The 13,931-nt window shown below is 39.5% G+C and overlaps 1 protein-coding gene across 3 annotated transcripts; it reads right to left on the reverse strand.

Moving 5' to 3' along the window:
• Positions 1–216: 216 nt before the first annotated feature.
• On the reverse strand, positions 217–13,454 carry LOC308509722 (uncharacterized protein). 3 transcript variants are annotated; one of them, XM_081078212.1, is made up of 3 exons: positions 13,387–13,454; positions 12,512–12,744; positions 217–3,920 (listed from the first exon to the last, which is right to left on the reverse strand). In XM_081078212.1, the coding sequence occupies exons 2-3, from the start codon at positions 12,609–12,611 to the stop codon at positions 1,942–1,944; spliced, it is 2,079 nt and encodes a 692-aa protein (XP_080934338.1). In that variant the 5' UTR covers positions 12,612–12,744; positions 13,387–13,454; the 3' UTR covers positions 217–1,941. The 3 variants fall into 3 exon arrangements, with proteins under 3 accessions (XP_080934338.1, XP_080934336.1, XP_080934337.1); XM_081078210.1 differs by having other exon boundaries at positions 12,512–12,673; positions 13,191–13,428; XM_081078211.1 differs by having other exon boundaries at positions 12,512–12,673; positions 13,221–13,398.
• Between the last annotated feature and the right edge of the window lie 477 nt (positions 13,455–13,931).

Below are 13,931 nucleotides of genomic sequence, written 5' to 3' on the forward strand. Positions count from 1 at the left end.
CTAAACTTCAGATATAAATTTGATCATCCTATTTGTCTTTTTTACTTTTTAAATTCCCCAAAGAACGATTGTATACTTTTCTTTCTACTCACTTCTCAACCTATTATGTCAATGCCTTCAAGCTCCTCTACTTCTGGACCTCATGATTTTATTTTGACTTCCAAATAGTTTTCCAAATAGTTGTCTCTTTCCTCCCTTTTTTTTTTTTTTAAGGCTGCCTATTTTTTTTTTTTTAAAGATTTTATTGGGGAAGGGGAACAGGAGTTTATTGGGGAACAGTGTGTACTTCCAGGCCTTTTTTCCAAGTCAAGTTTTTGTCCTTTCAATCTTAGTTTGTAGAGGGTGCTGTTTAGCTTCACGTTGTTGTCCTTTCAGTCTTAGTTGTGGAGGGCGCAGCTCAGCTCCAGGTCCAGTTGCCGTTTCTAGTTGCAGGGGGCATAGCCACCATCCCTTGCGGGAGTCTAACCGGCAAACTTGTGGTTGAGAGGACCCAACCCAAACAACTGAGCCATCCAGGAGCTCAGCGGCAGCTCAGCTCAAGGTGCCGTGTTCAATTTTTCAGTCGCAGGGGGCACTGCCCCACCATCCCTTGCGGGACTTGAGGAATTGAACCAGCAACCTTTTGGTTGAGAGCCCACTGGCCCATGTGGGAATCGAACCCGCAGCCTTTGGAGTTAGGAGCTCTAACCGCCTGAGCCACCGGGCTGGCCCAGTCTCTTTCCTCCTTTTAATCTTAGACTCTTCTTAAAGCAGGGAGATGATCATGTCATTCCCTAGATCAAAGACCCTAATGGCTTTCCATTAGCTTGAGAGCAAAATGCATAAATATAACTACTGCAACCATACCTAGTACTCTTCTGTTTTACAGATGACACTAAACCAGAAAGACAATTTGAATTTTTATTTTTTAAAAACCTTTCTATTTTTCAGTTGAAAACTGCATATAGGCTACTATCAATACATATGTCAGAAATCAACCAAAAGAGTCTGATGAATGTTGCCACTTAAAATCAACAGGTATGTTTTAGAAAGAATATGCTATACAAATTAGTCATGTGGGTATTACTTCAGCTATTGTTCAATCTATAGGTGACAAGATGAACAGTAATCTTCACTTTGACATATGGAGTTCTTTTTTTAAAAATTTTGTTTCACATATTTAGAAGATGTGATTAAATGGTAGTATTGGAGAAGTGACTTCAAACCACTCGTTTATGGGTTTCATTATTGAGAGCAAAATATACCCATATTTTCTGTGACCATCACAGGAACTTGAAAACTCATTCTCACTATGAAAACGAAAACCAGGCCAAGAAAATAAATTCTGAGAAAACGACACACTGGAATTATGTAGTTAATAAATTTAGTACCAAAATACCATAGTATGTTCACACACATGGAATTTAATTAGGGTTAGCATAACGTAGAGCTCTCCAGCTGTGAGGAGATAAGTGTAATATCAGTGTGAATGCCAATTAAAATATGAAAGGGATTTATATTTTCCCCACATTATCTAAAATAACTTCTCTGATACACAGTAAGTAATTTGGGCTCACTAAAAGTTCGAGTTAATAGCACTAATATATTTCTGCATTCTGATTGCACATCCCACAACACTGATTTTTACAATATGTGACAAGGTTCTGCATTAATGTTGTTATATATTTCTTACAGTGATAAAACTCTTTTGGATTGTATTTGAGTAAGACTAGAGCTTTTCTTACATTATAGCACATAATGAATTTTTTTCCATTGTTGACATTTAATAAAATTTTTATGCACATTGAATGTTTCCCCACAACTCACAGGATTCCTTCTCAGAAATTTTCTTAAGTCTGTAATGTCTGAGTTCTGAGTTAAAATTTCATTATAAAAATTGAATTAATGTTTTCTCTCCAATATGGACTTTGTTTTTAATGTAGCACAAGAGTTGAGCATTGATTAAAACCTTTCATAATCAATAGCATTCATAAGATTTTTTTCTGGTATAGTGTCTCTGGTACTGAATAAAGTTGGCCTATACACTAAATGTTTTCCCACATTCATTACATTTACACTTTCTTGGGCAGAATGGTCTTTCTCATGATCAGTAAGATCAGAGAGCTGGGTAAAATTTCTGCTGCACTGAACACACCTGTGGGGTTTCTCTCTGGTGTGAATTCTCTGGTGTTCAATAAGATCAGTGCATGTGCTGAAGGCTTTCCCACATGTATCACATTTATATGGCTTTTCGCCAATGTAGATTCTTTGATGATTAATGAGATCAGAGTGCCGGCTAAAGCTTTTGCCACACTGGTCACATGGATATGGTTTCTCCCCAGTGTGGATCCTCTGATGTAGGATAAGAGCTGAGCTCTGACTGAAGGCCTTCCCACACTCATTACATTTATACGGTTTTTCCCCAGTGTGGATTCTCTGGTGTTTGGTAAGGTCTGCGTTCTGACTGAAGCTTTTGCTGCACTGTGTGCATGGGTATGGTTTCTCTCCAGTGTGAATTCTCTGATGAAGAATGAGGTCAGAACTCTGACTGAAGGCTTTCTCACAACTATCACAATGATAGGGCTTTTCCCCAGAGTGGACTCGCTGATGTTTAGTGAGGTCTGAGCTTTGACTAAAACTTTTATTGCACTGATTACATGCATATGGTTTCTCTCCAGTGTGTATTCTTTGATGTTTAACAAGATCTGAACGACGACTAAAACTTTTAGTACAATCACTACATGGATAGGGTTTCTCTCCAGTGTGGATTCTCTGATGTAGAATAAGGTTGGAGCTCTGACTAAATGTTTTCCCACATTCATCACATTCATAGGGTTTCTCACCTGTATGAATCCTATGATGTTTAACAAGATCTGATCTTCGACTAAACATTTTACTGCACTGGTTACATGGGTAAGGCTTCTCTCCAGTGTGAATTCGCTGATGATTAATAAGATCTGAAAGTCTACTGAAATTTTTGCTACACTGATCACAGGGATAGGGTTTCTCTCCAGTGTGAATTCTCTGATGCAGAATAAGGACCGAGCTCTGATTAAAAGCTTTCCCACACTCACTACATTTATAGGGTTTCTCTCCAGTGTGGATCCTTCGATGTTTAATAAGGTCTGAGTTCTGACTGAAACTTTTGCTACATTGATTACATGGATATGGTTTCTCCCCAGTGTGAATTCTCTGATGCAGAATGAGATCTGAGCTCTGACTGAAGGCTTTTCCACACATGTCACATTTATATGGTTTCTCACCAGTGTGGATTCTTTGATGTTTTATAACATCAGAACTCTGACTAAAATGTTTGTTACACTGGTTACATGTATAAGGCTTCTCTCCAGTATGGATTCTCTGATGTTTAACCAGGTCTGAGCGCTGGCTAAAACTTTTACTACAATGACTGCACTGATAGGGTTTTTCGCCTGTATGGATCCTCTGATGTATAATAAGATCTGAGCTCTGACTGAAGGCTTTCCCACATTCATCACATTTATAAGGTTTTTCACCAGTGTGGACTCTTTGGTGTTTAATAAGGTCTGAGCTGCGGCTGAAACTTTTAATACACCAATTACAAGGATAGGGTTTCTCCCCAGTATGAATTCTCTGGTGCAGAACTAGGGCTGAGCTCATACTAAATGCCTTTCCACACTTATCACATTCAAAGGGTTTCTGCCAATGGGTTCTCTGATGCCTAATAAGGCCTGTATTCCAAGCAAAGCTTTGTCCACATTCATCACAGCTATGCTGTCTTCTTTTAAAGAGGTTCTGATCCTTTTCATTTAATTTATCTACCAATTCACAGAATTCTCTGTATTCAGAATCCTGGAGAACGTTGTCTTTGGGGTTCCCAGACTCTTCAGTCAATGGTTCAGGTTTTGCAGTAATTTCCTCCTCCGAAGCCAGCTCTCGAATCTTGGTCTTAGTCTCACCATCTAAAACAATAAAATTCAAATGGAATGTGTTCTCCATATTGTAAGAAAGTTTCAGGTGAAACAGATCAGTATTTATTTATAAAATGTAGTCACGATTTTATGGAAGTGCTCCAAAACACTAAAAATTATCCTCTGAGAGGGAAACTAGGAAGAATCAACAAGTAATGGATCACAATAACCATTTATAGAAGTGGCTTACCAGATATGTTCTGTAAATGTTCATCACAGGAGATCTGGGAATACTGAAACCTAATCACAGTGGTTAGGAAAATTTTAGTAAATTAGAGTTGATACATAAGCAATTGATACATAACCAATTTATAAACACATGTAAAGTAAGTAGTGTGTACAGAGTATGGGGGATGGGGAGATGGAAGGTAAAGGGGGAGAAGGCAGCAGGAGGCCAGGATGTCACTGTTAGGATATACCAACCAGGTTTGTCAGAGGCCATTATGGTAAAGAAAGAAGCATCATACTCAAGAATGGTCAGGACAGAATCCTGAATTTTCAAAAATAGGTCTATGTAATCCTCTACCTCTTCTGTCCTGATTATTACCAAGGAACATGATCCCTTCTTGGGAATAGCCAAATTCTTTGGTCAAACATCTTTACTAAGGTGTGTAAACTGGAAAAGGTTTAGAGAGGTGGAGTCAGAACTCTCTTTTGAGTTGGTTTTTGAGGATGCCATTCCTATGCTCAACAATATCAGAAGCCTGCAATGGTAGGAGTGTGTGAGCTCCACTGAATTTCTTGATTGTCAGCCCACTGTTACGTGGTGTCTACTGTAAAAGACACACCACTGTCAGACTGCAAATAATCTAGAGAGCTGAGAACATGAAACAGATACGTTTCAAGGACAAAAGTCCAAGTCTCCAAGTGGGAGCTTCTGAAAAAAGTAAAGTTTCTGGGTAAATCTAAATGTGTACTGACTGATTTAAGCAATATGCATATCTTATAGAGTTTATAATATATAGAGAATTAAAATACATGGCAAAAATAGCACAATGGGAGGGAAGTAAATCCAACTAAAATATTACAAGGTCTTTGGATTATCCTAGAAGTAGTAAATTAAGATAAATTATAATAAATCAAATGTGTATGTTGCAATTTCTAAGGCAGCTTTTTTAAACCAGAGTTCCATAAGAGAATAAAACATAAAATGACTATTTTCTTAATTCTGTCAAAGATAGTACAAAGTACTACAATAGATATATAGGAGAGACATTAGTACATTACTTACAATGGAGCCTTAAAGTACTTGGGCTTAATTCTCTCACAGAATCACATCTGACAAAGGCTGCTATGAGGTAACCATTAAATAACAATGAAAGAATGTATAATCAATAAACTAATAGGAAAAAAAAAGGAAAAACAAAAAAACTCAGTAATGTAAAATTAGGTTAAAAAGGAGAAAAAGAAACAAAACATAGGATAAACAAAAACAAATAAGGTGGTATATTTAAATCCAAACATTAACTACATTATATGCAAATTATTCCAATAAAAAGCAAAGAAAAACCAATAGCTAACATCATACTTAATGATTAAAGTTTTTCTTCTAGGAATAAGGGAGCAAAGCAAGGATGCCCTCTCTTACTACCTCTAGTCAACATTGTACAACTTCTATTCACTATCCCTAGCCAATACAGTAAGACATGAAAAATAACTGAAATATACAAATAAGAAAGAAGTCAAATTGTCTTTACTGATAGACTACACAAATCAGTATATAGAAAATCCTATTGTCTCAAAGTTATTAGAACTTGTAAATAAGTTTATTAGAGCAATACAAAAAACAATTATAATTCTGTATACTAGCAATGAACAATTAGAACAAAAATTTAAAACATTTTTATCAATTGTATCAAAAATGAAATACTTAGAAACAAATTCAACAAAATATGAGCAATATTTGTATAATAAAAATTATAAAACATTGCTGAGAGAAATTAAAGATGACCTAATAGAAATATATGCTATCATTTATGGATAGAAAGATTTAATATTGTTAAGATGGTAGAATTCTTGCCAAATTGATCTAGAGACTCAATGTAATCCCAATCAAAATGCCAGAAGGCTTTTTTGTAGAAATTGATAAAATGATTCTAAATTCTATATAGAAAGGCACAGAAGTCTGAACAACTTTGAAAAAGAACAAAATTGGAGAAGTTACACTATTTGACTTCAGGCTCTACAATAAAGTTACAGTAATCAAGGCAGTATAGTATTAGCATAAGGATAGACATGAATTAATGGAATAGGATAGGGTCTATAAACAGATCCAAACACATATGTAGAAAGATCTTCAACAAAGTTGCCAAGATAATCCAGTGGTGAAAGTGTCAGAACAAAAAGTGTTAGAACTGGACATCATAATGATAAAAATTAACCCCAACTCCTTATGTTACACACAAAAATTAACTAGAAATGTAATATAAACCTAAACATAAAAGCTAAAATTATAAATGTTCTAGAAGAAAGCACAGATGACCAAAATTAATGCACACAACAGTGAGAAAATAACTCAATTTGTGATTTTCTGTTATGGCAGTCCTAGCAGACAAATACAGCGTGTTTTTGAACTTTATACATTCATGGAATTATACCACATGCCTTCTGTGACATGCTTTTCTGTTCAACATTATGTTTGGAAGATCCATCCTTATTCACGTGTATAGCTGTGTATAGTTGTAGTATAGCTGTAGTACATTCATGTTCACTGCTATAGTGAACACACCAAAATTTATTTACCCATTCTCCTTCAATGGACAACGTTTTCCTATTACAAACCATGCTGATATGAATATGCTGGTGTATCTATCTCATTGCACATATCTAGTTTCTATAGGTTATAAAAGCTTAGGATCAGTATTGTGTGTTTTCAACTAGATAGTTCCAAAGTAGTTAAACCCATTCACACTGCTCTATATTCTAACCAACATTGTCTATTCTTTTTTATAACCTATTGCAATCAGGCTTTTATCTCTATAACATCATTGAAACTATATTTATTAAAGTCTCTAATAAACTCTATCATGACAAATCCAATGGTCAATTCTCAATCTTATTCTTGATTTATTTGACATAGTTGATTACTCTCAAAACATTTGCTTTCGGGTGGCCGGATGGCTCAGTTGGTTAGGGCGCGAGCTCTTAACAACAGGGTTGCTGGTTCGATTCCCACATGGGCCAGTGAGCTATGCCCTCCACAACTAGATTGAAGACAACGAGCTGCCACTGAGCTTCCGGAGGGGTGACCGGATGGCTCAATTGGTTAGAGCATAAGCTCTCAACAACAAGGTTGCCGGTTCAATTCCCCATCCATGGGATGGTGGCCTGCGCCCCCTGCAACTAAGATTGAAAACAGCGACTGGACTTGGAGTTGAGCTGCGCCCTCCACAACTACATTGAAGGACAACAACTTGGCGCTGATGGGCCCTGGAGAAACACACTGTTCCCCAATATTCCCCAATAAAAAAAACAAAAAAACAAAACAAAAATATTTGCTGTCTTCTTGTTAACATACCTTTCTCTTATTCTCCATATAACAGTCAGAGCAATCTTTACATATTATTATATTGTGTAAAGTGCTCCAATGGCTTCCCATTACACTGGAAATAAATTCCAAACCCTTACTATGGCTTAGATGGTTCCACATGATCTGGTCGCTTTCTCTCTGCTCTCATTTCATTCCATCACGCCTATGACCTGTCTATGCCAGGCTCAGTCTGTTCCTGCTATATTCAGGGAGCTCTGGCATTTGCTATTCCCTCTGCCTGGAACACTCTTCTCTGAAATAGTCAGAAGGCTTGTTCTCTCGCTTCAATCTCCAACCAATTTTTCACCACTGCAGAGAGGCACAATGCTTGGTGGGCCCACATTTTTGAGGCGATACCACAGTTCAGTGTACTGAAATGACCAATTTGAATAACTTATAAGATTGCTACTTTTGAGTGAGACTCAGAGTAAAAAAAAAAAAGGTTCTGCAGTAGGTTCAGGTTGCAATTCAAGCTGTCCTATCACATAACCTTATTAACCAGGATAATCAATGGTATTGGAAGTATCTGCAGCTGTCAGAGATGCTGCATGCAGCCTTTTGTAAAACTCTGTAAGAGAACCACAGTGAAGTAAGGACATACTCTCTTCTGCCAACAACAATTTTCTATGTGAAAAGCAGATCCTAGATTGCTCTTGGGTACTAATAGAGACTTCATGCTTCACCATAGAGTACCACGTGACTACTACAAACTGATGATTGTATGCTAGTTGTTCTTTGGTCCTCCAAGTCATAAAATTGGACGTACAAAGCAGCATTCCACTGTAAAAGTAAGCCTGGAAGACAAGTAAACTCCATGTGCTAGTGATTCGGATTCTCATAGTTACCTGTCCGTATTTCCACTCTTTCTCTTTCTCAACCTATATTCACGGCTTCATGGGAATGCCCTACTACCAATCAGCAAACAAAAAGAAAGTATAGAACTGGTTTACAGTTGGGCCTGCCCAGTGTGTAGGCACAAGCTGAAAGTGGAATAGCTTTCACTTATACTCAGGTCTGGCCTGAAACACACCAGTGAAGGTAAATCTTCCCAGTGGGCAGAATTTCAGATATATACCTAGTTGTCCACTTTCCATGGAGATAACATAGCCTAAGATATATTTTTATATTAATTTATGGGTAGTGACTAATGGATTATCTGATTAGTTAGGTACCTGAAAAGAATAAAACTGGAAGACTAGAAACAAGGTTTCTGAAGGAAATACATGAGGATGAACCTTCTAAAATGGGCAAAGAATGAATATATTTGTATCTCATGTGAATCCTCACCAAAGGGCATCCACTGTGGAGAAGCTTCTCAATCAGGTGGACATGATGATCCATATTATCAATGTCAATCAGCCTTTTTACCAAAGCTTGTCCCAAGGATTCATGTACAAAGTGGTCATGGCACCAAGGATGGAGGCTATTCATGGGCTCAACAATATGGACCTCCATTCATCAAGGCTGATATTCCTATAACTACTGCTGTATGTCCAAGCATCCAACAACAAAAGCCAACACTGAGCTCCTAATAAGGTACCATTCCCTAAAAAGAAACTAGCCAGCCACTGGGAGGCAGATTCATTACACTGGACCCCTTCTATCATGGAAAGGACAGCAATTTGTTTTCAAAGGACTAAATACATAGTCCAGACACAAATTTGCACTGACTTAAGAGAATGCTATATTTATTACCATGGTATTCTATTCGATATTGCCTCCAAAGGACTAATTTTACAGGGAAGTAAGTATAGCAGTGAGCTTATACCCATGTAATTCATGGGTCTTACCACATGCCCCATCACTTGGAAGTGGATTGTAATAATGGTGGAATGATTTGCTGAAGGTTCAGTTTTGGTACCAGCTAGGCAACAACACCCTGGTAAGTTTGGGGTTCTGTTGTACAGGATGCAATATACTTTAAACCAGAGGATAACAAACAGTATTGTTTTCCCCATAGCCAGAGTATATGGGTATAGGATCCAAGGTTGGAGAAATAGTAAGAATGTCTCCTAATAATCCACTTATATTACATTTGCTTCCTATTTCCATAATCTTGGGCTTGGTGCGTTTGGGGTTCTGGTTCTCAGAGAAGAAATACTTCCACCATGGAATAAGGTCATGATTTTGTTAAATTTGAAGCTGAGATTGTCTCCTAACCATCTTGGGCTCCTTCTGCTGCTCAACCAACAGGCAGAGAAGGGGTGACTCTACTGGCCAGGATGACTGATACTAATTATCATTGACGAACTGATTGCTGCTACATTATAGGGGCAAAGAAGAATATGTCTGGAACTCAGAAGACTCACTGGTGTGCCTCTCAGATCGCTTATGTCTAACAGACCCAGTCAATGGCACAATGAAGTAACCTGAAAGAGAGAGGATCATCAAGGGCTCAAATCATCCAGGAAAGAAGGTTTATGTTCCTTAACTAGATAAAGAACTCTGGCACTGAGATTCTGGCAGAGGGTAAGGGCAACATGGAACGGGTGATGGAAGAAGATAGTTACGATTATCAGCTTAGGCTTTGTGAACAGCAAAAATTAACAGCTATATTTTGTTAATTATGTCTTTTCCCCCTTTTATTCATTACCTTATATGAAGACCACTGATGGTATTGATCAGGTTTCAGATGGGAGTATAATTTAATTATATGTCAACTTTCAATGAGATGGTAGCTTAAGAGACTGTTTTCCTGCTGTGTTGGGAACACAACAATCCAAACAAAGGACAAAAGTGGATATTATAGGTTAAAGGGGGTGGACTGTAATGAATGTTCTCTTTTCCCCTCAAGATGTACTGTTTGCCCTGCTTTGTGCCGCAGGAGGCTGATATCAGTTTACGGACTGCATCACTTGGGGTTCAGTGCCATCTGGCTTGCAATTAGATTTGGCCAAAAGTCAGGGGAGAATCACAGGGTGACCAATTGTCCAGGTTTTCCCAAAACAGAGGGAGTTTATGGGATATGGGACTTTCCAGTGCTAAATCCCAGGCAAACTGGGGTAAATTGGTAACCCTCCATCCTGGTTCCCTTCTTACTGGGCCAGGAGTTGGAAGTATCGTGTTTCTCTTAGCAAAGGCCACATCACCTATTGGGCAGACATTCTCTAGGATCTGGTAATCAATCTCTCCCCTTGTAACTTAAGGCCTAAAGGTAGTAACTGCTTGTCACTGTTGTTTGCCCAAGGCTGTTCTCTAGTCCTTGCTGACTTCTGTAATCCTGTCCAACCTCTTCATGAGACTCTGAATTACACCATTTGAATGAGCCAACTGTTTCCTGCTAGAATACTGACTGATACATCCTGGTTTATTTTCTCCATAACCATTATCACTATATGATACTATACTGCATATTTATGTATTTCCTGTTCCCCATAGAAGATAAGCTCCTTGAGGGCAAAGCTTTATTTGTTCAGTTCACTGCTATATCCCCCGCACTTAGAGCCGTACCTGGCACAGAGCAAACCCCCAATACCTAAAACAATATTATATGGTTAATAGTAAGCGATTAACTAATAACATTTATAACAATAAGTATTTATTGACTAGTTAATTAAATGATCTGAAGGACACGTTAATGTTAGCAGTGACTATCTCCGCACGGTGGAGTTGCAGGTTATTGAAACTTTCTGTTTTGTGCCTTTTTACACTTATATTACTCTATAGTAGCGTTTATACAGACTCTATGAGAGACCAACAGATGCAATACGTATATAAATTTATATAAAACTGCAAAGCAAGAGGCCCAATTCTGCAGTGATTCTCAGGTAAGATGAGAGCTAGATACCTTAGAACAGATTCTGAAGGAAAGACAAATTCTAAATACAGGAGAGAGAAACTAAATAAAATAAAATATGCTCCAAAACTTAAAAGAGGCAGAAGATCGAGACTAAAAGGAAGGGATAATAGAAGTTGAATTCATAGGCAAAACAGCAGCAATAGAGAAGGAAAATAAAAAAAACCCAGCAAAATAGGATGTGGAAATTAGACCCTACTGAACATCTGAACAAAGTTGGGATCAAAATGATCTTACTAAAAATAACAGGGCTACCATTTATAAAGAATTTACTATCAGCCAGGTCTATTCTCAGAGTTTTATATACAGGATCTCATTTAGTGCTTGTAGTAATAGACCTCAATGAACCCTATCTCTCAATATCTATATCCTTGAGTAGTTCTTGCTCACTATAACTCTCGAACTGGTCATGTGACTTGCTTTGGTCAATGAGATATTAACACATGTGACGCAAACATAGGTTAGAAAAGTGCTCATGCATCCCAGGCTTGCCTCCTCTCTCTCTGATTTTGGAAATTACCTGCTCTGTGAAAAAGTCTAGGCTAGCCTGCTGGAGATATGTGACCCACGCCATAGACAGCACCAAGAGTCAGACAGATGTCATTGATACCAGCTTAGGTCCCAGCTGAGCTACTAGATGACTGTATGAGTTATCCCAGACAAGACCAGATGAACCCAGTCCAAGGTGACGACCTAGAGAACCATAAGAAAATAATATCATTTAAACATGTCTGATGTTTTAGGTCACTAAATTTTGGGGTCCTTTATTATGTAGCAATAGACACAATCCTCAACATAACCTCTAAGATATGAATTATGATACACTTACAAAGTGAGGAAACAGAATCATAAAAAAAAGAAGTAACTTACTGAAGCTAGTAAATGACAAAACTAGTATTTGAATCCAGGCTGTTAAAAGTACACAACTTTTAACTACTCCCTTATAGTAAACGAGAACTATAACTTGAAATGCTTTTCAAGTGGGGCATACTAAACACTGACAGATTGGTGATAAGGTGATTATAATGGGGGGAAAAATGGATAATTTGGGGGACTTAAAGCAGAAGAATTCCATGAGAATTTGATTGCCAGAATTCACAATAAAGTCATATGACTGTGCTTGCAGCACTAAAGAGCCTAATAGAATGAGGCGTAGGCAATGAAGAATACCAACAGTACTCGAAGACACTAACATATCAAAAGTAATATCCCCCCTTTGCCCCCACTTCCTGAAACCAAAAATGATATACTGCTCACCTGACAGAAGGTGGTGGTCTTGAGATTCATAATTGAACCGGATCTCCATGGGCTGCAACTGGATGCTCGACACCTCAGGGAGCCACTGGCGAATTACCATTTCCTCAGCGAGCTTTTCTTGTCCAGGGAGGGGTCTGCGACCTGGAGGTAACTGGGCACCAACTGCGCTTGGAAGGGAATCATTGCAGTGACTGGAGGTAGGTCATTTCTGACACTAGACCACCAGAAACATCCTCAAAATATAAAGGAAGTAAAGGAAAAAACAAACTCTCGTTTATTTTCAAAGTGCTTGTCTCTCAGAATTTATGAAGCTTCCTCTCATGCTCCAGGAGTCAGGCCTTACCCCTCCTGGGCATACATTCTCCATTACAAGTCTAGAGATCGGCAAACATCTTGGGGGTTAATGCTACCAAAATAAGGACATAACTGGAAAAATTAGAATTTTGTCTTTGTGGTTAACACTGTGCGATTCGCTTCCCCTCCTATACCCACATGACACTGCTGATCCACCATCACCACCTGTCTTCCCCCCTTCCTTCTCCCAGCACTCACACAGCTGGGTTGCTCTTTCCCAGCACAGCTGGCTGGTGGGCGTGGCTGCGTCCACGCTCCTGATTCCACCCGCCCCCAAAGTTTCCGGTGTTCATTCAGTTGAACCCAAGGCCCAGCAACGACCCACCGGGTACCACCAACACACTAGGCCAATCACCGACTAGCTCGCCACTGTCAGGAGCCGCGCCCAGGGCGCCCCCGGAGGCTTTGACTCTCCATGGGCTCGGGAAACCGCACACGATTCCCTGGCAGCGTCGCGAGGCCGCGAGAGAGGCGAGGTCACCTAAATTCCTCCGCCTTCCGAGAGCCAACATCATCCATACCTCGACGTGCTCTCCAGGGCTCGGTCAAGCCTCCTACGGGGCGAACCAACCCTTGCCCGGTCCGCTCTAGGAATCTGGGAGGATTGCTCAGCTCTATGGAGCGTGGCCACGCACGTGCGCACGCGCGGGCGGCCGGGGCGGGGCTTCGGGGTGGGTGGGGTCAGAGGGGCGTCGCTGAGATTTGACTCCTCGACATCCGCGGAGCTGTTCCCAGAGGAGCCGCTACGAGGGACCTGGGTGGCCGGCGATAGATCCTTTGCTCCCCTACCTGCGGTTCTTGGGAATGTTGGAACTCATCTTTCAGGAAAGCTCTCTGGGGTAGGGTAGGTTTTCTGACTACATGATGAGTTCTTCCTTAGTTTTTTTTTTTTTCCCCCCAATCCCCTTTCTTTCAATCAGATTTTCTGGTGTACTTCTATTCCAACTTTCTTCCTGCCCTCATAGGTTTTCCTCCCCAGAACAGTGCCTCCGAATACCCTGGAGGCCTGTTGAAATCCTGATGGTTGGGCCCCACGGACTCTGTAGGGCTGGGGTGGGAACCCAGG

This window comes from Rhinolophus hipposideros (assembly GCF_964194185.1).
Source record: "Rhinolophus hipposideros genome assembly, chromosome: 17".
NCBI lineage: Eukaryota > Metazoa > Chordata > Mammalia > Chiroptera > Rhinolophidae > Rhinolophus > Rhinolophus hipposideros.

Coding starts and splice junctions, on each gene's coding strand:
- LOC308509722 (XM_081078210.1), bottom strand. CDS start 13,380: ATGATGTTGGCTCTCGGAAGGCGGAGGAATTTAGGTGACCTCGCCTCT. Junction 12,674..13,190: donor TAGTGTGTTGGTGGTACCCG/GTGGGTCGTTGC, acceptor TTCCAAGCGCAG/TTGGTGCCCAGTTACCTCCA. Junction 3,921..12,511: donor AGACCACCACCTTCTGTCAG/GTGAGCAGTATA, acceptor TTATTGTTTTAG/ATGGTGAGACTAAGACCAAG.